Genomic DNA, 24,856 nt, shown 5'->3' on the forward strand with positions numbered 1-24,856 from the left:
CTTGATTATTCTCGGGTACCGGATACCCTTCAATGTAGTAAATGGATAACGTCTTCTAATGTCGTAAATACCACAGCTACAGGCAATGGATACTTACTATTCAGTGTACGTCTTCAAGGCCAGGCTGGATGAGGTTTGGAGCAACCTGGTCTAGTGGAAGGTGTCCCTGCCCATGGCAAGGGAGGTGGAACTGGATGGTCTTTAAGGTCTCTTCCCACCCAAACCACTACATGACTCTATGATTTATAAAGCTGAGGAAACAGATAACTCTCGAGCTAGTCCAATTATTGAAAGACTGAGCTTTTACTTAAAGTGCCCTAGAATTTCTAAGTGATGTCTCTTGTCCACAGGACCATCGATTCTCTGTACAGGGAACTAGTAGAAGAAGGATTACTAATAAAACCCAGGACTGTGAATCTCTCCGATTATGTTGGTAAAGTACATATTTTACAGCTATTACGGTACTTAATCTAACCAAACCTCCAGCCATTCAATGTTCACTGACCCCTATTTCCAGTCAAGAGTGAGTTCAAGAGTCATTACACTTTCAGGACTTTTCAACTTGAATATCTAAAGCCATGTATGCAAATCCAGTCTGTTTCTGCAGGTTGCTTAGTACCTTTCACTTCTGCTACCGAAACCAGGACCTGTTTGTAAAGCTGATGCTTGGCTCCAAGCACTAATACCTTGAAGCCTTGCATGTTTTTGGATGCCACAAACCACTCTGAGGTAGAAACCAGGCCATCCTTTAAGGACCACTGGTCAGGCATTAGCAAGACACAGTGAATTTAACAGACTAGGGGTCATAATCCATGCAGAATATTTCCCAGAAAACAGCAGAAAATCATACCTTCACCACTTGGTCATTCAGACAAGATGACTCACCCCCTTACCTCCACTTCCCTGACTGCCCCTGAGCTTTGAGCAGTGCTTTGAGGCATGTGTGGCCCTTCATTTGAATATGATTTATCTCTGCCTAGTTCTGCATTTCATAGTCATCTTGCTCAGTTTCTGTTACCTGCAGCTGCAGACACACTTGCCCATGCTCTACACAGAGAGAAAAAAAACCCACTTGCAGGCTGCACAGGGGTCTGACATGATATCCAAAAGCATTTGGTGACATACAGTAAAGTCACAGCAACCTTAGCAGCAAAAAACCCCATAATTCACTCATTTCAATGCTGGTCACTTACTTGAATTTGCAGACATCCAGAAGCCACAGTGCCACCAGCTGTCAGCACAGTACGTATCTAAGCCAGAAAAGCTGGATTCTCATGCATCACCTGTAAATGCCATGTTTATATACACTCTTAGAAGGTGGTAATTGATGCTTCTGAGTCTTTGCCCACTCTCTTACAGGCTGAATTACCAATTGCTCCATCCCTCTTATGCTCATTGAAGATCACAAAGTAGCAGAAGATTTTCATAATTCCTTCATTCACCCAACCAGTCCCATCAAGGCCACGTCTGTCCGATGGACACTCCCTACCACAGATGTTTTGAAAGCACATCTTAGCCAGTGCATAATAATTAACAGCTAGTAACGTCAGACTGGGAAGCAGGCTGAGATGGCTTTGGGCCATCTTCCCTTGACCCTGAGGTTTGAAGCCTTGGTTTCCCTGCAGCATAGAGCAACACAAGGGCTGCTCCAAATTACGCTAGCAATATTCCCTTTCCAGCAGCGGAAGATAGCAGGCACAGAAATGCAGAGCTGAACAGTATTCAGCTGGCTGCCTACACCCGTGCCAGGTCTCCCCCATGTCCCAGCACAGGCACTGGCCCATGCAGACCTGGCAGCAAGGAGGTGGTGGCCTGGACTGTCAGACACAGCTCTTCCCCACCCAGCACCCTGTCATGCTTCCTGAGCTGCCAGAACAAGAAACAGAAGGTATTTAAAGTTGGCTTAGGATTTAGACCTATCTTTTAAATACCAAAAAAACTCCCTTTAAAGTTCCAAGGACACAAAGCTTGCAGAAGAGTCAGTCCTCATCTGCTCAGCTCTTACAGGGCTGAAGTCTAAGGAAGGTCCTGTGCTCACAGTTCCTGGGAAAAGGACAAAGAATGGAATTGCAAGTAAAGGCACTGAAATGTCCCCCTTCTATGACAAACCGACATCACTGAACTAATTTTCTTGGTGACCTTATCTAAATTAGTCAGAGAATATCCACTGTGATTTATGTTCAGTTGCAATTAAACCCTTTGATGCCTTCTAATTAAATCTGTGAAGATTAATTCCTATCCAGTTCTTTTGATTTCTCCTTAAATAAAAGATAAAACCTGAAATGAATTTTATTCTTTGGAGGGGAGGGGACAGTTGCACCAAGTCTTGTCTGCCTTTTTGCCCCCAGATTACAACTCTAATTTGTCTCTTAATCATTGCTAATTTACCTCTGCTCCAGAGAGCTCTAGTTTGTCTCCTTTTTATCTCCAGTAAAACATCATATACACTATTATTTTTCAATAATATTCACCATAACAACATGTAATTTATGCTAAAATCAGTCATGGACTACATGGTCACAACTACTTTTGCTGCTTGTGGCCCATCCTTCTGGATCTTTGCTCTCTAACATGCCTTGTATATGGACTTTGACAGGGCAAGCAACGTGATTATGGCTCTGTAACAAGAGCTGAGGCAGGATTAGATTGCTTCAGTTCATGTCAGGGATTTTTAGTTTTCTTAAGTTGCTTTGTGGAGGTTTTTTTTTAAAAAAAAAAAAAAAAAAGAAAAAGGTGAACTGCAAAGCAAAGAGCCCCACCAAATTAGGTGACACTCTTAAATGTCTAACATAGCAAGAAGCTGAGATGTGATGCAGCCAAGGGAAACGCTTGTTAAAATAGCTTTTCCCCCTTCTTGAAATCCTTTTGATAGAGCATGGTTCACTGGGCTTCCAGCCCTGCAAAAATCCCAAATCTAGAAATCCTTTGCCAGCAGTGTGATTTATGATGCTACTAATGATTCTTCTCCACAAAGTTTCTTTAAAAGGTTACTCGAGACCGACTGCTCTGCTGAACGCCTTCCACCGTCTGGAAAGGCAAGTCCACAGCGTGTTTAACTTCATTTTCCTTTGCAGTTCACCTTTCAAATTTCTCAGGGCCACATTCCACAACAATATTGCCGTGTTTGAGTCCCTGTCCCCTGACGGTGCCGGGTTTGCCGAGAACACGCTATATTGGTATCCTGTGGTAGTTTTTCATCGAGTTATGCATTTTATAACAATGCAGTGTCACATTTATTAAGCCCATGCTTCCTCCCTACAGGCGAGTACAGCTATCTGGGGACCACACTTCGTCAGGTAGATATAGAGCCAATGCCCTCTCTCGCAGATGTCAGACAGCTAATAGCGCTGTATGGAATATTGCCATTAGGTAAGAGCACAGCAAAAATTACTAGAGGGCAGAACACAATGTCTTTGCTTCCTGTCAGCAACATCCGTTTCTACTGGCTTTGACAGGGCTTGATTAATCGTAATCTGAAGCATTTTGCAGTATAATTGTTTTTCAATTAAGCCTTCTGAGTGAAGACCGTATCATTTTAATAGTGCATAAAGGGACTCGCACATGCTATTGTCAGGTATTGCGTTTCCATACCATCTCTGTTTGCATGTTAACAGTTTGTGAATGGCAGCACATAAAAGGAAATCACTTGGGAAAGATAATAGCTAAAACAAGCTCCAGTGATCAAAATTAATCAAGTTAAGGGAAGGGCTAAGGTTGCAATTTACCTTTTACAAGCTGGCTAATGTTACTCAGTACTAAACAATGCAATCATTTAAGGAATTAGGCTGAATACATTTTGTACATCAGAGAGAACACGTTTAAATGCCCTTCTTGCAGTTTTAACGCCAGGCTTAGCCAATACCTAACAAGGCTTTGCTGGCTCGGGTTGTTTGCTTTTAATGTAAAATCTATCCCATATTTTACTTAGGAATGGCATTAAGCCAAGCTGGTGATTGCAAGAAGTGCCTGTCTCAAGGGTCTCTACTCATATACTTCGCTTGCATCCTTTTCCATTCCTGATGGGATTTCGGGGAGATTTTAACTAGGCATATCCTCCCCCAGGCTGTGTCATTGCCTGCTGTTCCCCTTTACAGGGCAAAATAGCTGATGTCTCCCAGCCTCCCATTCTGGCAAATGGAGCAGAGATGACACAAAGCTGCTGCTTTTCCCTCCCCCTTCACACACCTTCCAAAAAGACTGGTGCTCAGGCTATTCTGTACATACACACTCTGTGGCTCTACTCAGGTATTTCCCGGCTCCCTGTCCCCAGAGCAGGCTTAACGTGTTGTACAAAGCTTGGTGCAATAGTACACAAGGCTACTACATTTGGGTTTCAGGAAGAGAAGCATGCTTGTTCTGGCTGACAGCTCCGTCTGAAAAACCAGGTTAACAAAGAGGATGCTATAGCAGCACCCCTGCCTTCAACCTAGATGGGGCTTCTTCCCATCTAAAACACTCTGGTAGTTTGGGGTAAACCCTCAGGGGCTGGCTGCAAGTTTGACCTCAATCAGCTGAGAGCGAGCTCAGCAGTTACCCCTGTGTGCACTGACTGCAATATGGTATTTCACATACCAGATAACTCCACCAAGGTTATGTTTTAACACCATCTAATCTAGTGAAATCAAGCCCCGAGACACCCCCCAAGGCAAGAGGAAAGAGAACCCATAAATTTTCTGCCATTTATACAATTGGCTAAAATTCTAGGGAGAAGAGACCCTGGACTAGTTAAACAAACAGAAGGTATTTGCAATAACAGTTTGAAAAATGCCTTTGTTTAAAAATATATATATACACACATATATATTGCATGAGCCAAAAAGGCACAGGAATGGTTTCACCCTTTGGGTGATATGTTATGGATGACATTTCACTTAATTGGTCTCAGAACTAGTTAATCATGAAATAATTGTGTATGTGTAGAGGTGAAAGTTTTTCTCTAAATAGTCACCTAGTGGCAAGGAAAACACCAGCTTAAATGGCGTTGAGAAAATTATAAGCAGCTGAAAGGAGAAATAATAGTACAAGATATACTTCATCTTTAACCACAGAGGAGTCTGCTGCTCCCCTCATAATAAATCTACATGTAATCGTAATGGATCGGTATGGAACGACCAAATATTAATAAAGCCCGGGTGGCTGACAACTTCACTACATCCCACACGGTGCTGAAATAATGGCATTCATCTTCGCACTCACTTCACTGTCATTTTTTTAGGATGTTAAGCCATTAGGACACAGATAGGCAGCCTGATTGGATTTATTTTAAATACCATCCTTACCTAGCTGTTCCCCTTATCCTGGAGGGCTTTTCCTGGCTAAGCCATAGGCTCCCGCTGCAGCCCATCCTCTGTGCGGCTGATTTCCCGGAGAAGTCCCACGGTCTGAGAGACACTGGTCTCAGACCTCCAGTAGTGGATGCTCACACAGATTTTCAAATCTGACATTATGACAGCCACCACCACCAACTCAGGACATTAGGCATCGGGGCAGCAGTGTTACTGGACTACCAGTGGATACGGATAAAGCATTTGATATTCCCTGCTACTTCCATCTCTGGAGAATCACCTGTACCTAATGCATACAGTGACAGAGCTGCAGGGAAGACAAGTTCTATCACCACCAACCACCTAAATCTCTCTGTGGTTCTGTTTTCACAACACAGGCATTTCTGCTAGGTTTTCCCAGGTGATGGAGCATGAGTTTTTTACAGGCCTCCGCAGATGAGCTCACACTACGCTCAGCAGGCACTTGTACAGGGGATATTGGCAGTGAAGGATTTAGGATTTTAGGAAGCAGAGCTAACCTAAAGTGACACACAGTCAAGAGTCTCCAATGCTTGCTGAGCAATCACATTTAGGAGGAAAAATTACCCAAAAAAGGGAGGTGCATGTAGAAGGTAAAGGAGAGAAAATAAAACACATGAACATCTAGTTCCAAAATCATTGACAAATGCAGCTCCAGACAGTCCCATTGGTTAATTTTCTCTAAAAATGGGGAAGCAGGAAGAAGGAATTCTGCCAGTCTTACATGCAACACGAATCTACACCCTTGTCCAGTTGCAGAATGCACAGACCTGCTCCAACAACAAATGCAAAGCTTAAAGCCACGGGTACATCTCACTCTTCCTCACGGCTGAGGGAAGGCAGTTGTCCCTCTGCAGAGCACCAGGCTGTCTGTACACGTAGCCCCCCACAGCAGCTCTGTTTCAGTGCTCTTGTGTCTGCCTTCAGAAATGCATCCAATTAATTACCATTCCTTAAACTCACATAAATTTAGGGCTGAAGTTTGCCCATCAGAAGGTACAAATAAGGGTGATTGAGTTTTGCTACTAACAGGGATGTTAACTCAGATGTGCTACGGTCACAGCTCTGGTTATACAGAATTGAACTCAAGAGCACTTGTGCCATATTAAGGAAACAATGAAATCACATTATAAATGAACTACCTTGAACTAAAAAAGGAAGAATCATTCCATTACCATTAAGGCAGACTTAAAACAAAAGCAGTAATAGTGGTGTATGATTTTTTACAGGTTCCCAAACAGTCCATGAGAAAGCTCCTGTGGTAAAATCCTTGTTACTAGCTGGACCAGCTGGTGTTGGAAAGACAATGTTGGTCCATGCCATCTGCACAGAAACAGGAGCCAACCTCTTCAACTTATCTTCTTCCAAAATTGCTGGAAAATATCCAGGCAAGGACAGCCTGCAAATGGCACTTCACATGGTTCTTAAGGTACTGTGTTTTGTGTACTTCTCTACAAAGTTGGTTCAGTTCATCACGTCTTTTGTGGAACAACCGTAGGAGGGCAAAGCTACCCAAGGTCCAAAGGGCTGCCAACGCAATTTCAAATTCCCTTCCTGCTTTCAAGTTTTCAAAACCACTTGTTGACAGCCAGTGTGTTCACCGCTGTAGAGGATTTAGTGCCCCTTGAGGAATCACTCGTAGTAGCCATATTTTTCCCATTAACATTTGTGCAAGATTTGTGTTACCTTGAATATGAAAAGCATCATAGATAAAGAAAATTCTGTTCTCTGTTTATATGCACAAAATGCAGCATTTAATCAAATATTAGACTGGGGGTGGTCAAAAATTTCCTCTCTGGGACTGTTGCTGTAAAACATCTCTCCCCTGTACTGCTCTCTGTTTACCTATCAGCAAGCTTTTCAAAAGAGGGAATCCTGGTTCAGGATTACATTAACAGAAACACATGAGAAGTCTGGAAATGAAAGAAGGCATATGAACTGTGAAGAACATATCCCAAATCCTCTTCAGAAAAAAGACACTATCCTGGCAGGAGTTCTTCCACATTTTAAGTCATCAGCATTTCTGCTAAGGAAGGAAGCTGGTAAATATTTCCAGACAAAATACTCTTAGAAAGAAAAAACACAGCACATGCACTACAAAAAGCCAAATACAATATTTTTTTCCAGTGCCAGAGGCCTACTAAAAGACTGAATTCAAATTGGCTTTCTCTGGGATTTATCAGATGTGTTTTATTAAATCCAGTATTACAGCAGGTTTGTGACAGGTGCCTCCATCCCCAGGAAAAGCAGGTTTTGCAGTTAAAAGCGGAGCAATCCCCAGAGACCCCATTGCTTGCTGGTCAGAGCAGTGCCTAAGGAAAAGCGACCGTGCTGCGATCATGCACCTTTGATGCCATAACACTAACACTGGGTCTAGCACTCCCTGACACGAGCTAGTGCCATTAGGCTGAGCTAATACTCCCTCTCCTCCCTCCGCTCTGCATGTTTCACCCTTCTCCACTTAGTTGTTCTGCCCTCACCAATAGCAAGGCACATGTCTGGCTGCAGGCACAGCACAAACACCATCCTTTCCATCATTTAGTCCCTGCTACAGCACACGCCTTTAAACAAAGGAGAAAGGAGGGCAGCTTTTTTACTGTCATAGAACATTCCAGCTAAAGATACTGAGTTTTTTTTGTATACACACATATACATACAATAACTGGAACATACATAAAATGTGTGTGTATATCTATACGCATCAGATATGTAAATATATATACCCACGTTACGTATATAAGTATAGATATAGGTATAAAAACCCTTATATTTTTCCACATTACTTAAGAACAAATGGAAAGATTATCCAACACCTCCCCCAGAATTATGGGGAGCGGTCCAAGCTTATTTCTCTACTGTAGCTCTTAAAAGCAGCCATGACACTTTGGTGAACCTCCATGGGTTACCGGGATGGAAGTTGCTCACAGTCAATCACAGGGAGTAAGGGATGTCCAGGCTCTTGCTTATCAAAAGGTAACTTGTTCCAACTGCAACAGCAGTGCTGCTTCAAACTCTGCTTCTCTAACACCAGAAGAAACTGTACAGATTATCTTTTTCCAAGGAATACATTATCTGCATGCTCATTTCTCTGAAAAATCATATGGACATAGCACCAGCCTGTCTTAGCATCATTCATATCAACTATGTTCTATTCCCATTCCTAATTCCATTGGATGTTTCCCCTCTTTCCAGCAGAGTCACTGATTTGTCCAATTGCCTGATGATTTTGACTCAGATCCCATAGGTCCTCAGAGCCAGGCTGGAAGCAATCCCTCATCCACACAGCCCTCACCTGCAGTTACAATCCCTCTTTTTTCCGTCTTGACAGTGCCATGTGTGTCTCTTTCCCAATCCCTGGGAACTCTCAAGTCCCTGCTACAGCCATCTATTCCATCTATCCTGCTGTCCATAGCTGCTTCTTTTTACAAGATCCACTCCATCTGGTATCACAGTCCTGCACCTGGGATAGAGTAACTCTGTGCATCACCACAAAGAGGTTCAGGCTGTAGCCCGCCAACTAGGCACCAGCTTTGTGGGAAAGGACTGAGGGGTCTTAAGGACAGCACATTGAATACGAGTCAACAGCATGTCCATGTAGCCAAAAGTCAGCCAAATACTGGCCTGTAAAGAGTATAGCCAACCTCTTAAAGCAATTGATTATTCCCTGCTGATTGCCACTTACGAGACCACAACTGGACACACTGTCCAGTATTGGGCTACCCTGTTACACAACAGGCACTAACAAGCAAGCAGGTCCAGCAGAGAGACATGAAGATAAGGAGCTGGAGTGTATGATAAGCTGAACAAATCCAGTTGTTTCAGCCTAAGGGAATGCTGGACTGAGAGGAAATCTAACTGCTGTTTTCAGGGGCTTCGTAGGATAATAGAGAACAGAGCCAGACTTTTCCCAGAGGTGCACAGCAACTTTGTTTGAGGCAAAGGACACAAGTTACAGCAAGGGAATTAGTTTATTTATTAGGGGAAGTTTCACAAGGAATCAAAGGATTAGGAATCTTTTATATCCTCATATGTAGGAATCTAGTGTTACCTAAGCTGAAGCAAGCATAGTGGTGTTTGAAGTCAGATTCCTTCACAAGAAGGAGCTGAACACTGGTATTTGCCCACAACAAGTTTTATTTTTCACCATGGTACAAGAAGTATGGTGTAAACATACTTGCATTATTGCAAGACTAGAATACACAGTGGCACATATAGCAGACAAGCCAGGAAGGCAAATTGTATCTTGCAGCTGACACGTAGGTATTTAACATTCACAGCTCTCCATCTGCTATCTGACACACTGTAGTACAAGGCCTTGCAAGGGCCTTGCATGCAGATGGTCCCAGGAAAATTCACAGTGCCTCCATCATCAGACACTTCTGGCCATGGTTTTTGCAGACAGCAACTGTGACTCAAGCAAGCTTTTTACTCCAGCTTTCCAGAAGTGCCTTTATGCAGTTAGTCGAGCAGAATGCAGACCTTCCTCTTAGAGTTGTAAGTGAATGAGAGGAAACATGACAGTTCTTTTTCTCTTATCTCACAGTCCATGTAACCATCGTTAAACACCAAGATTTAGTAACTAAGAATTAACAGTGCTCTGTGATAGAGGTGAAGTAACCTTGCACTTTCGATTACCTATCACATCTGCAAACAACAGTTTGTGTAGTGAAAGGAAACTCTGGAGAGCATAAAATGACCATTAGGAAACTTTCTGCCCATAACTAAGTGTTGGCTGCTGGCCGTTGTTTCGAGGGAGACACCCTAAACAAGTGAATAGCATTGGAAAAAAATGAAACTTTAATTTGTTTCAGATGCCAAAGTTGGGTTTTTTTTTTCCCCCTCCTTTAGTTTGGGGAGGAGACTTGCAAGAGACATACCAGCCCCGATCCAAAAGAGAGGCTTGTGTGTTACTCAAAGCAGGCATTTTAAATGTCATACGGAGGAAATGACTTCTCATATCAGAGCAGGAAAACACCGACATTTCAATCTGCCTATTCAAAGGAAATGTAAGGAAGATTAATATTGAATAGGAAAGCTATTGAAAGAAGCTGTGAGCACCGAGCCTGAGCACTTGTGTTCTCCATAAAGGCACAGCAAAGCCTGCCAGGTCAGCTCTGCTTGGAGTGAAAAGAGGATCTGTCTCTAATATAGAAGCACTTCCAAGCAGTCCCCAAAATAAAACTCATCCTTCAAGCATGAACCAGGACATGCTGGAATATTTCAATTAAGCCACATTTTCCGTGTTTGGAGCCAGCCTGAACTCAGAGCTCTCTGCCAGCTTGTACCAGCCGATGGCTTGGCTCTACTGAGGCCCAAAACACTGCCGCAGCGCAACAGCTAATATAAAGGGCAGCAAAGGATGCACAGAAACAAAAACAAATCCAGAAAGGATCAAGGAGAGACGGTAGAATGCACAACTCTGACACAGAAGTGTAAAAATACAGGTAGTTCATAAGGCTTAACTCCAAGGCAATAAAAATGACAGGCACTGGCCTTCCATTCACAGCCATAAGGCAGTCATCAGGTTAATCACTACCAGAGCTAGACAACCCCTCTCGGGTCCTTCACCGGGGCCACAGCAGCACACAGAAAGCACATTGTACGAAAAGCCACACAGGAGAGATGTTATTAGTGCAACACTGACCAGGCTAAAAGGTTGGGCAAGAGGTGGCCAGGAGGAAATACCAGCAGAGAGGTCGCGTATGTGTATCAACAGCCCGGTGTGTGCTCTGCAGCCGTCTTTACTGAACAAGGAGTTCTACAGAGCAGCAAGCTGCTGAAATATTTCAACACCACCACTGTTAGGGGACTGCTATCGGGTTGTTTGGCTATGCTGTTTAGCAAGTCAGAGGTGACTGTGTAAGTGTTAAACCAAAAATGGAATACGATGGAATTTAAGATCAAATTATACAATCCCAGCGTCTGGAGGCAACATAATTTTGAAGTCTGTAATTAATTTTATTTCCACTAAATCACGTTCATTTATTCATAACCACTGCTGTGTTATCCCTTCAGACAGGTCTTTTTTCTGGCAATCTTGAAAAAACAGGTACAGTTTACCCTGGTACCCTTGAAGTCTCCATTTATTTAGCATTTCCATGCCACAGAAGACACTTCTGTCACATTTGACATCTGGGAACAGTACAGGCAGCCTTTCTTCCAGGCATCCCAGAGCAATTCTTGGTACAATTCATCCTGCTAGAGTGTGGATCCTTGAAGTGTTAGATACCACCAGTGCTGAAACGCACAGCCTTATTTCTGTGACAAAACAGCTTTACACTGTGTTACTCTAATGTCAGCAGGTGAGATGCATCCTGTTGGAAGACAGTATTTACAGTTGTTTTCTGTCTAACAAACCAGAACACAGTGGCATCTTCACTGTAGCACTGGAATATTTCCCCAGCGAGGCTCCAACAGATCAGGTCTAACCACAGCTTTCAGCATCTTGCTGCTTTAGCTGCTTTGAAGCATTTCTGTGAGTATAAACTACAGAGTATTGAGCAGTTTTCAGCAACAACTTGAGCTTTCAGAAAAATCTTAGTCTTGGGTTGGTTTTTTTTGAAAACAACCCTGCAAGTTTAGAGAAGCCTTGTGCACGCGTGCCCTGCAAGGATCATGCTTTGCATTTTCAAGTGTCACAATTTAACTGTTAAACCCTAGCTTGCAGGTTTGAAAAACTGAACCCAAGGCTTTCAAAACCACTGTTTGATCTTTAATGAATGTTGACAGACAGCAGGACGAGAAGGCTTTTTTTTTTCCCCTCCCTCTCCCCATAATGATTTTCCTGAAGAGCAAAACCAAGCCTGCGTGACCATCAGCAAGCGGTTTCCTGCGCTGGCTGGGTGTGGTATTAGAAGGGTTAAGGAGCCATCTGCTGGCAACCCCAACAAATTGTTGAATACAGCAAAGCTAATAAAATTTCAATTACAAATTAATTATGTACAGTGCATTTAATTATCCATGGATTCAAACTGTCCGTGGATAATTCAAATGTAACACTTTCAGGGGGGAGATACAGTCTGCTACGTATCTGCCAACAATTTAAATTAGATGCCGATGGATTCTGGGTGTCTGATCTGTCTTTAAAAAGAAAAAAAGCCAGCCCCAAATGCAGCGTGTTGAATTCAGTCATGTTAATGTTTACCTACACCAGAAAATTGCATACAGACCACTTGATACATTTAGATCACTGCCTCAAAACAGAAAACATCTAAGAAACAGACAAAACTGAGCTTATTCACTGTATTTCTACTTATTGGGAGGGGAAATAAAGGGGACAAAATTAAAAAAGACAATTACAAGGGTGAAAACAGTGAACACTCTTCCTTAAGAGTTAAAACAGAGCTATAGTCTGAGTAAAAACTTAAGGTTCCATTTTAGAGGGTTGCTAACCAGAGAAGCTGTCTCAGCCAAATGGGGAAGATCTGCACCTCCCCGACTGCGCTGGCCCCACTGAAGGAACAACATGATTCCCTTTGAAGTACACGAGCAGAGTTCAGCCACTGCCAACAGCTTTTATAGCCCTTGTAACCTCCCCCACCCTTGTTCCCGTCACATCGCGCTGCAGCATCAGACATGCAGGTACGGAGATTATACTGCAGAAGAGCTACACAGCTCCCCGGGCTTCGTACAGCTGCCTTACCCCACAAAGCTAAAATTCCAGGAGATGGCTGTTCTCCTCATGAAGCAAACACGCAAAACGTTTCGGTCATAAACACGAGTGAAGTGGGGAGGAAGCACCACAACAGCAGCACATCCCACTGTGATGGAATCCATTGGGGTGGTCATGCACGCACAGGCACACGGTCTGAAAACCAGCCCAATCCTCACTAAGGGGAAAGGCAGACTTCAAGGGGAACTATCTCCCACTGCCTCCTCTCCCCTCCTGACATCCTCTCCAGGCACACACAGAGCAGGAGCAAAAAATGCTTGTTATCTTAGGTTTCTGAAAGTAAGAGTTGCCATCAGAAAGCCCCAGCTGATAATCCATTCATCAGCAGCACCAAGTTCGGTAAGGGTCTCTGCATCAGAGTTCCCACACACCACAACAGATTTCATAGTGGGTGCACCAAATGCAAATACACTTCTTTAAGACGCTTTAGGTTTCTTTTAGCAACTTAAACTACAGCCTGCATTTTTCTTTCCAAGTCTTAATTCTGCAAAAGAGTGTCAGTTATCTCTGTCCTAGGGCCATGCTACCACATTACACCTTCACCACTTGTCTTCCAAGCCTGTTTGCAGGCACCCAGCATCTAACCAAATTCACCTGCAAGTGCAAATCAGTGGGTCTGACTTAGCTTTTCTGCAGGTGTTCAAGTCCGTGACTAGGAGGATATTCAGCAGAAAACCCAAGTCTAAAGCTGCTGCACAGCTCAGTTCAATGAAAGCCACAAGCTTACCCTCTCAAGTGTACCTTGCAGAGCATGTGCAGGCTTAGGAATATGCCAAACATACTGCTGAAAATTGATACATAGGATACAGCCCTAAAATGGTAGGTATCAGTGCACAATTTTAAGGAGTTATTTCATTCCAGCTTTCATACGCAGTTCACTGCTGGACTGAGAAGTTACCCCTTCTGATAAACATTCACGCAACTGCCTGGGTCCACACGTCAGTTTCTGCAGGGGTTTCATATAATCTTCCACTACACTAAGTTTTTATTTTTAAAATCCTCATTATTAATGCTAAACATTTCAGTTCCTGCCTTCCAACCAGGGAAAAAGCTCCGTTTTCCCTCAGTGAAGCCATTCTGAACTTGGAGGCCACTCGACATATTCCAGGGCTGATGAGTTACCACAAACGAAGCATCACGTGCTGAAGATGGCATCGTTTCCACTTCACCCCATCAGCAGCACAGCAAACAAGTTTAACAGCCCTCAGCGACTATTCTTTCCTCCTGCCGTCAACCCATTTTTACCGTACAGGCACGCACGCGCTTGGTGCTTTTGAAGCGCGTCCAGAAAAATGAACTGCGGTGCTTTGAAGAAAGATGTTCATGACTTAATTCTTCCTGCACCAGCTGTCAGTCAGACACTGAGCTTATGATGTATACAACCTATTGATTTTGTAAGCTTCCTTCCTGGAAGCAGCAGTTTCAACTGAGGGAGGAAAAAAAAAAAAAAGACAAGAATGCTGTGTGTGTCTCTCGTTACCCATTGACTCCTCGAGCCATCACTTTTGTTGCTGAGCAAACTAGCACAGCTCTGAGAGCCACTGGAAAGTGATTAAAATTTGGCAGCAGAATGTCTAAACCACTGGCGTTTCTATAGCAATAGGGAGAGTGCAAGATGTGAAAAAGCCTGTAGCATTGCTGCCATCCTGCTGTGAACCAGAGGTATAGTGCCTCTGACTTCGGAGACGGAAAGCCTGTTTGTATAAAAACACACACACCCCACCCTTCAAATTTAGCAGATTCTGTTTCAATTCTTGGTCTAATTGCAAATTAAGTGCTGTTTTGTAAGACAGGATAACAGGCTCTTTTGCTTAAAGATTAGTACCCTCGTTTCTCACGTAATAGCCGACTCTCGCCTGTCTCCCCATTGGAGAACCCATAAGGAGGATGCTATGGGCAGTTTAAAGCTGCTGGTGGTCTGTCATTTGCCATTGAACTCCACGTCCAGTCTTCCTCTTGCAGAACTTCAGCTCAGTTTGGGTTGAGAAATACAATATGAGCATAGCAGTCAAAATGATCCAATTTGGGTCATGTTCTTAGTGTTAGATTCTTAACTAGACCCGGGTTGATTTGCCAAAACCGCTGAGCAGAGCTGGTGCTATACATGAGTGCTGAACCATTTCTGGGGAAGAGAGATAAACTAGGCTAATTTTTAGCTGCTGAAATACGGATTCAAAAGCAAAACCTGTAAGCAGCCAGGTATGAAATTGTAGCCATTTTAATTAACTTCTTGTCTTCTCCCCCATTTTTACTTAGGTGGCTAAGCAATTGCAGCCTTCGGTCGTGTGGATTGAAGACACAGAAAAAGTATTTTCTAAAACAGTGCTGAAGGCTGGAGAAGAGGCAAGTTCCTCCTTTTCTATTCCTGAGCAGATAATTTCTCCTGTTGCATTACAGCCAACAAAGGGACAAGTGTATTTCTTAGCTTATCACATACCAGTATGACCAGACCTGCCAAAGCTTGCTTCATAATAGCTTGTCTCACTAACATTTTTTTTTCTTTTAAAGAGTCTTGTGACTTCTTAAGAGCCCCCAAGAGGTCACATTTCTCTCCTACACACCTATAATTGCTTTATTTAAAAATAGTCCAGTCACTGCTCATCAGTGCACTGAAAAGTAGAAGAGAATAATGGAGAATTTCAAAATATGAGGCAAAAAAATACAAGTCAAGATGAGCTTAAATTGTTCAGCTCTATTAATTTGAGAAATTGGATGGAGACAAAGTGAACAATAAAGTAACAGGGATAAATTTCCACTGTGAAAACAAAGAACCTATGTTAAATAGTTATGTTTACAGATGATTTTCTTTGGGCTCCCAGGAGTCCTATTGCCATTGCTTCCATTCCTTCCTCTCTCGTGTAGCTTCCCCACTAGAAAGAAAATTAAAACACTGCCCAATAGGCACAACAACTCAACCACTGCAGCAGAGAGCAGTTTACCTGAAATCTTGATTAGATTCATGCTGCTTGCAAAATATTTCACTTTTACAGCTCCCTGTGAAAAATTAAACCTTTTTTCCTTAAAGTGAGTCCTGTGCATTTAGACTGTGGGATGGACACAAGCCTGTATTTTGGAAGACCATTGAGGCATCACCTTGGATGAGGCTGTTTTATCTGTGAGGGCTGGATGAGCTGATGGGCATGCAGTGATTGATTCCCACCCCAAAAGGGAACATTTCTCTTGGGCTCAAACCTTGACAGCAAATGCAGATGGCAATTAAAATTAAGACTAGGGGCCAAAGATTGCCTGCAGTACTCATCATCTTAGTCTGCTTTGATAACCACCAGTGTGGAAAAAATTTCTCATTCTAGCCACCTCAAAGTCAGGGGTATCACCTCTGTCCCTGCTATCGCATCCCGAGACACACAGGTATTTAACAGAAGGGCTCATGTTCTTGGTGGGAGTGGATGGCTCCAGGCTCAAAATCCCTGATGTCCAAGATAGTTCATGGCATAACCAATATTTGAAGCCAGAGAGCATGAAACAGGAGGGGCAGAGGCAGTGGTAACTGGCAGTCTGGGGAGCCTTCCTTAGGAGCACTAGAATTTTGGAGATGAGCTAAGCTCAGCCCTCAGAAGTCAGAGTGTAAGGCACTTTGCTCATCCCAGCGTGACATTGCTGGCACCATGACCAAGAATCTGGTTAAAAGAAACCTTAAATCCTTCAAATACCCACTAGAAAAGTAGACTCTCCAGTCCTCCCCAAAAGATGCAAAGCAGTCAAATAACAAATACTTTATGGTAAACCCAATTGCCAAGGATGATGTGCAAGCAGCTCGGCCGCTCATAGTTAAACACACACCTTCACAAGTCACCCCCACTTTTCTCCAGCTCAGCTCTGAAATCATAGTTTGCCTCTTCAACAGCAGAGGTATTGTTAGCTTTCAGAACACATCCCTGAGTTCTGTGCACTTTGGACACACAGTTTCACAAGCATAACAGGAGCTGCTGACACAAATGCCAGTCTGGCTTAATAGGCTTAACATGAGAGTCGAGTGTTTAGCTTGATCTTTGATGCTGGTTCCATCATTTAAAACTTGAAAATTAAGATTCCTACAAGCTGACAATGAATGCTTGCTGTAACCAACTCTAAATCAGTGGGAATACATGAATATAATTTAAATCAAAAAAAAAATTCTTAATGCTGGGGATAAATTAGGACTTATTTTCACAAGAGGTGAAATAGGAGTGGGACAATTGTCCCACATATAATCACACACATGTGAGTGGGGTTGACTTGGATGTGGAGTCTCAATCATTTCTGAAAAGAGGCTTCCAAGTCATTAGACTTCTCTGAATACAACATGCTATCCTAACCCAGTCATTCATTTATAGCTTTAACAGCAGCAGAGTGACACCACAGCAATTTGATTAAGCTTCTCCAACCAATATTCACTTGAACATTATCAAACATAACTATCCAATAACAGGTTTTCTCGATACTCATCTGTTCTGCAAATAGTAGCTAAGTATTTGTTATAAAGTCAAATGCAACAGCAAATTATTGCAAAGCAATGAATCCTGAGTTCAGAGAGCTTATGTTCTCAAATTAGAGCCTCAGCCAGCTAGAAATAACAGCAAAAACTGGGGACTGTATTTTTCACATTTAAACCATTGGTAGGAGTTGGTAGACCATAACTGCCAGATGCTGGGATGATTCCAGACCAGGTTACATACTCTGGCAATTTCTCTATCTGTTAAGGCACATCAGGTGCACAGGTCTAAGCAATATTTCTCACTGAACTGGAAATCAGGATTTCCTTCTTTAAATGAGCCATTTCCTTCCTGCTTTTCAATAAGAGGGCCAGCAAATTCAATAGTGAAAGGCACTAGCACAAACCCACACATACATAAGCAGAAATCATGTGCTTACCTGACTTTCAGAAGACAGAGGCTTTCTGCTTAGGTTGAGCATCTAGTCAGTTTGTACTAAATGCAACTAGACTACTAAAGGACAAAATCCTGTTTTATATAGCATACAGCTTCACCCCATTAACTCTAAACCGTCCACATCAGTAACAACTCTTTCCTCTTTGCATTTACATGCATGCCCTGCAGATGAACCCAAAACAACTGGAAAAGATCCTCCCCGAATTTCTTAAGGCTTTGAAGGCCCAGGACAGAGTGCTGCTAGTGGGAACCACCAACCGTCCCTTTGATGCTAATCTTAAACCTTTCTGCAAAGTCTACCAAAAAATCATTCTGATTCCTAGGCCTGACTACGCTTCAAGATTTGGTAAGCATTTCAAGTGGTCCTGTTGATTATTACTGTTTAAAATCCGTGTTTATTGTCTGGTCATCCTCAAAACTGGCTTTAACCCCAATTCATAACTCAGGTACAAGTTGTCAGTTAAACACAGCATTGCCTAAATTTTCAGTTCCTGAAAGTTTAGGTAATACTGATGCAGGCTGACCCAAAGATCAGATGATAGAAATGAAAGCTGGGAGAAGGGTTTAAAATACTGTTCTGTGGTGATTAGTGTTCCTTTGCATGTTGTTTAGCATGCACTGAGTTCATCCCAAGCTGTTTTTTCCACTCCAGGAAGGATAAGATCCTATTTCAATACACACTTGCTATTTTAAGATTTTCTTTTTACACAAGGATTCTGGATTTCTGTTATTCCTATCCAGTTTCCATACTCGAAACAATACCCTTCAGGGGCTCTTCATAAACAGAACCATGCTGCAGAATTGGTTTTGTCACTATCAAATTCCACTGTTTTTGCTTACAGATCATGAGAGAAATTATAGAAATATGCACAGTTCTGTCTAGCCTATCAAGTGGTGATAGACAGGCCCTCCCAAAGTCTGACAAATTCATTGAGGACCCCATATAGTGAGAGTCAAAGCTTGTAACAGGAAAAAAAATACCTTTTATTAAGCCAACTTACATGGGTAGAAAAAAAAGACAAGATTTCAAGCATGCAAGTTTGTTTTCGGATTTGGATCACCTTGAAGTCTGCAATAGCTCAGCATTGACTAGGAAGAAATGCTCCAAATAAAGCATAGTAATGTGAATCAATTACTGCAAAAAATGGTAGTTTGTCCATGTCCTTCAGAACTCACTGGTAGAAGGACTTCTGTTCCCAGAAGTCTTTTTTTCCAGGGTTTTGTCACAGATATCATGTGTTTTAATACATTTTTCTGGGTAATAAGGAGTTTGGATGTGGTGACTCATAAGTAGAAGGGCTGTTTAAGTTCAAGCTAAAGATAATACAGAAAAAAAGTGTGTGGGCTATTCAGAATTGCACCAAACACTTCAAGTTAAGACTCCCAAGGGTGCGTTTCTTCTACCAGCAGCTCCTAGCCTGAGTATCCCTCTTGGTCACCACATCAAGGAAAGACTCGCTTCATGCCACTATAACCTCCGATGGATCACATCCCAGATGAGTACAGTAGCAAAGGACACCATACTCAGTTCAGGGACCTCATTCCACAATTGTACCTTGACAACAATATTACTCTGCATAGTCACCTCATTACAAAAAAGTCGTGCAACTGTATTGTGAAGTCTGGATTATACTGCCTTTCACAGAGGCAGCCAAGGTACTGAGATGATGCACGTTTGGGCAAGCTCAAGACAGGTTTTGACTGCCTAGCACGTTGTAAATCTCTCCCACATGCAATAATTTTCATGGTGTAGATGGGAAACAGTCTCTAAGCAAGTTAACATGTGTTTCATGTTATGTTACAGCTCTAAGAAATTGCTAACAGATAAGGGACATGAGTAAGACCTAGAGAAAGGAGGTGATAGCAGCTGAATTTTACCATGTTCACTTCTGGGGATTGAACAGACACATTGTAGGATTCTCACCACTCATCTGCCATCAAAACAAGGGCCAGCCAAAGGCATTTTGACTGCAAACTTAAGAATGCCCCCAAAACGTTAACTCTTAGCACTTTAAAGTGGATTCAACTTGTAGCTTTACTACTTTGATGTTGTCTCATTTAAGACAGTGCTGGGGTGGTTCTTTAGCTCCAACCTTGCCTCAAGTTCAATGGATATATGATCTTTACAGTACAGAGCACTCATCTTCCAGTGTTGACAATTTTCAGTGCCTGACACCCAATTTGAGAACTGAAGAAACTTGTTTTGACAGAAAATACATGACAAACTATGACATAAGCTATGTCATATAAACATAAGCTGTGACATTCATAGCCACAGTGCACAAGCTACCTGTCTGCTACAATCCTCCATTTTGTTACAAACCAGAATATTCCAATCTATGCAGGATGGAAACAGACATACAGTGGAAATCATTGAACTGGGAGATTCATGATCCTCTACAGGTTTCTTGTTATTAATTACCCGACAAGTCGGTATCTTATATTACACATGACCCTACCTACAACAGAAGCTTTGGCACACAATACATGGCTGCGCAGAAGTCATGCTCGCTGTTGTATGCATCATTTCCTCTTTTATGAATTAGCAATTCAGTCAGTGATTATTGAGCATAGTTGTCATTCAGCTGGAAGATTACAATTTGCCAGAGTGTACGTAGTACAAGCTTGTCAATAGTTGTGGGCACAAGTCCCTAGTATTGACATTGCAGTCCAAGTCAGGCAGGTTTTCTCCATGACATTACTGCCCCAACAGCCAGTAATGTTAACTTCCCACCCATAGGAGCATTCATACATAGAATACTCAAACCACAAAATGCCCTTCTCATTCAAGAACCTTTTTAATCTCTACGCATAATATTTCATTTTTTCCCAATACTTTCATATAAGGCTTGAAAGAAAACCACCTCGAAAGTTTGACTAGATTTCTCTGACACAGACCATTACTTTGCAGAGGATAAAAGCAAACATTTATTACTCCTATTAAATATGGGTTTTTAGAAGCAAAATCTCAGGCATCTCACAAACATTAAGAACACCATGTCACAGAGTTTCACATCTTAAAGATACAAACAGGTTCACCATTTAACTAATGAGCAAAATGCCAATGATGGGAACTTACACCTGGCCTTTCCAACATGTGCCTGCATAGCTGGAAGCCTTGGCCTTCCAAACCAAACATTGAGTCCCCGTAACAGCCCTCAGTTCAGCAGTAGTAACCTGTAGTCAGGGTCATGGAAATAAAAACAGGTTGTTAATACAGGGACTTAACTCTACACACCCAATGGGAACATTCTGGAGAGGCTCTCTTTCTTCGTGTACACACGGGCACATTTAAGTAGTTCTTTCCATTTTTACACACATAGCCACCTCACGTTATGTGCCCTTAATGACTTTCTGAAAAATTACTGACTGGTAGCCAACAAGTAATCACCCACAGTTCAAGAACAGAGGTGCCTAAAGGCCTCTATGCTACAAACGTGGAGATGAAAAAAACAGAAAACAAGGAAAAAAATGAATCATGGCTTTCCTGTCTGATATCCCTTATTTTCCAGTTTCAAAATACAAAAATATTCCTCCTGCCTTCCTTAATGCCCATCACTGGTGTTCTCTCTTTTTCTGGGTCGTGATGAACAGTGTTATGGAGGCACATCATCCTGCAGAACGGCGGAGCAATCACCAGCTCGCTGAACATAAGCTGCCTAGCAAAGGTGTCTGATGGTTTCACCCAGGGACACATCGTCCAGGCCGTGCAAGCAGTCCTGAGCGAGCTACGCCTCCTGCAGATGCCCAGAAAGCCGCTGAGGACTGCCGAGTTCATGACCTCTCTGGCCAGGCAGGACCCCGTGTACAAAGAGGAGGAAGAAACATTTAAGGTGACATTAAAAGCTATGTTAACTGGCTGTCTTTCATCATCCCCTGCCATGTCCTTGTCCAGGCACATTTGATCTAGAGGCCTGCTAATTCTGCTGATGGGCTGGCACATCACTATTTGAGTGATGATGTATGGCTCAACGGCACCGAACACCCATCTCCCCCATTTTGGGATGCTTGGCAGCCCAGGCTGCCGGGAAGCTGGATGTGCCAGGCGAAGGGTCCTCATTACAGGCTGCAGCTCTGCACGGGCAGCATGCCTGGCCCTCTGCTTTCTGGAGCCTACTGCCTGCACCCAGCTCATCTTGAGCAGGGTGGCCTTGACACACACAGATAAATTAGACGTGCCATTAGCACAACGCACTGCTCTGCCTTCTTTCTGAGCTGATGTGTTCAGCAAGACTGGCTGTATTTTCTTAAGGCAGCAGAAAACTTGGACATGCAGGGTCTGCAGGGTGCTCCAGATGTCAGGTTTTAAATCCTTAATTAAAACAATTTCAAACAAGAATTTTCTTCATTTCAGGGCTTAAAAATTTAGGTTCTGCCTCAGACTCCATTCCCTCTCACCATCCTCAGGGCCATAAAATGCTTAAGACAACCTAATGCCTTTGAGATGCATCATAGACCTCAAATATATGTAGCTCACTCTGCAAACAACTACTTTACCTACCTACAGCTCAGTAGTAATTACTCTTCCTTTCCCTAGACTAGGATTATATTTATATAGTGGTTAATTCTGCTTTCACACATTATTGCTTTTGGTTTTCCTAATGATGGGACCAGTCTATCATGCTTAAGTACAGGTCTGCAGTTCATTTACCGTAGTGACTTCAATGCAGCTTCAGGACAGCTGAAGCAGGCTTGAACTGGCTCATTGTGTGCAGCGCCACCGTTCAGCAGCACTGACACCCAGAAGAACAGCACATTGCTCAGTGGAGGCACTTCAAGCCCACTAAACGCTGGTAAACACCTTGGCCACTGAACGGGACAGCCCTGCTATGTACCAAGGAGAGCTGCAGGCAGCTCCAAATGGAGCCCTGGAGCTCCAGGGGCTCCAAATGGGATAGGACCTCTGTCCTGAAGACAAGAGACCCCAAAAGAGCTTCTTCAGTTTTGTAATCCAACTTCTACCCAGACCCGCTTACAAACCATCCAGTTCTCCTGGCTGAAAGGTTTCTTTTTTGTTCTGCTCCAAGTTCCCTCTGGTTTTGAATCCCCATGACATCTCACACAATAAACAGGACACAGCTTCTAACAACTTTGTCCAAGTCTTCTTCCACTGCTAACCTAATGATAGTGCATATTTCTCCCAGCCCTGTTGAATACTTTCCAATTGCCATTTAGAGCCATTTGGCTCACTCAACATAAGAAGCATGAGAATAAAAAGAAAAAATGAGTAATTTGCCAAATATCACAAATGCTGCCTATCTAAACCAATATCTTTCCTCAGGGAAAGGCTAACGGTTCAGTGTTGCAGCAAAGAAAAAAACCCCTAACATTCCCAGCTCCGAGTAGTAATCCATTTGTAGCCTGAAACATGAGAGCTAGCGTTCAGCACAAGTTTAGCCTGAAAATGTTATCTCACTTACTACAACTGTGCCTGTTTTGTACAGCACAAAGTAGGTAGGGAGCACTTCATTTTGAACACTGCTAAAGTGATACCATCCTCAGTGTCCCATGGCAATCGTTTCCTTGCATTAATTACAGCCCTTAAGAAATTATTTCCTTTTATCTGTTTTAAATTTGTTTCCCTTAAATGTCATGGAACCTTGCCCCAGCACCTGTAATATGGCACAGGGGAAGAGGATTGTCAAAATGGCCTCGTGCATTAATTAACTCCAGTATCTTCATCTCTTCTCGTGCAGAAGCCCCTCACCATTGCCATCGCTGGACCTTTTCCGTTGCTTTGCTTTGTCCTTTCTGAAGGGAGGTGGTTAAAACGCAGCATTCAAAGTGAAGATTAACGTTGATGAATCTTAGATTTCTATTCACTGGAAGCATGAATCTCCCTCTTGGACATTCATATTCTGCCAGTGTTCCAAAATGAATATAAATAATGCAAAATTTGCAATAATGTGATTTCTTCATTCAATTTACTCAAATTTCTGCCCCAATTATACATCCACATTTTTGAAATTATGAATTATTGCACCAGTGTGATTGAACCAAATCCTTACACAGAAATAACGGTAGTCCCCAAGGAGCAAAGGGCAGTCCAACTAGCACACTAGCTCTGCCTGGCACTGATTGGTACAAAAACACTTAGAATATTTAAGAAAATCCACAAAGAACTGCGATCATCATTCCTCTGACAAGCAAAGATTTTTAACTCTGAGCAGTCACTTACTGCCAGTCACTCACATCCCCTGTTCAGATGCTAGCGCGTTAGTGATAAATCAACTTTTATTTTAACCACATCCGAGGAGCTGGCTTGCTAGTTCCCACATAGAGTTTGACTAACTAAACTGTCAAAAGCAGCTGCCATCCCATGCAAACAGGCAGGTAATTTACTGCTTTCAAACATATGCACAAAGAAATGGGACGGGAAGAGGAGACGTCACAGGTCACCCGGCTCCTCCTGCCACATGCAGCAATGCAGAACAAGCGCCAAGAGGACCTCCACAGGCTGCACCCACCAAACGGTGCTTTCAAGCTCCCAGCAAGCCTTTGGCAGGGGTTCGCTATTCCATTTCCCTCTTCAGGTCTGGAGAGCATCACAGCCAGGACAACAAACCTGGGGGGAAAGCAGAATGTCTCTGGCCTCATGGCCAACCCCACACAGAAGGCCAGAGCCATTGCTGGGTTCCTCGCCACTGCTGGGGACGTCAACTCCTCCCCGAGCCAAAAGTCACAACCACCACCTGGTCTGTCTTATCGCACTCATGAAGGGCCAGGAACAGCCATCTCCAGGTCTCTCCCCGCCCCACGTTGTCCCGGCTGCGTCTCTCCTCCCTAATGCAGGAATAGCTTAGACCCAGACCATCTTTAGGACAAAAAAATTCAGTTGCCCAGGCGACTGCGCTGAGGGCCCAGGGGTGCCTCCCGTGACACTACCTAGATGTGGATGTGCCAGAGGTCGCGTGATGTTTTAATCAGCGGCGCCAAGGTCCTCGGAGGAGGGGTGCTCAGCTAATTCGGCAATTCAAGCGGAGATCAGCAGC

General features: G+C 43.1%; 1 protein-coding gene across 1 annotated transcript in view; it reads left to right on the forward strand.

Moving 5' to 3' along the window:
- Positions 1-24,856, forward strand: part of LOC104517389 (IQ and AAA domain-containing protein 1-like) — a gene marked incomplete at both ends in the record, with an annotated part of 110,517 nt that overhangs the window by 69,861 nt on the left and 15,800 nt on the right. Inside the window, 6 exon segments of the mRNA XM_010162031.1 lie at positions 351-433; positions 3,262-3,369; positions 6,533-6,732; positions 15,232-15,318; positions 18,033-18,210; positions 21,459-21,697. Coding sequence (XP_010160333.1) covers positions 351-433; positions 3,262-3,369; positions 6,533-6,732; positions 15,232-15,318; positions 18,033-18,210; positions 21,459-21,697 — 895 coding nt within the window.

The sequence above is a fragment of the Eurypyga helias genome, unplaced genomic scaffold (assembly GCF_000690775.1).
Source record: "Eurypyga helias isolate BGI_N326 unplaced genomic scaffold, ASM69077v1 scaffold18622, whole genome shotgun sequence".
Lineage (NCBI taxonomy): Eukaryota > Metazoa > Chordata > Aves > Eurypygiformes > Eurypygidae > Eurypyga > Eurypyga helias.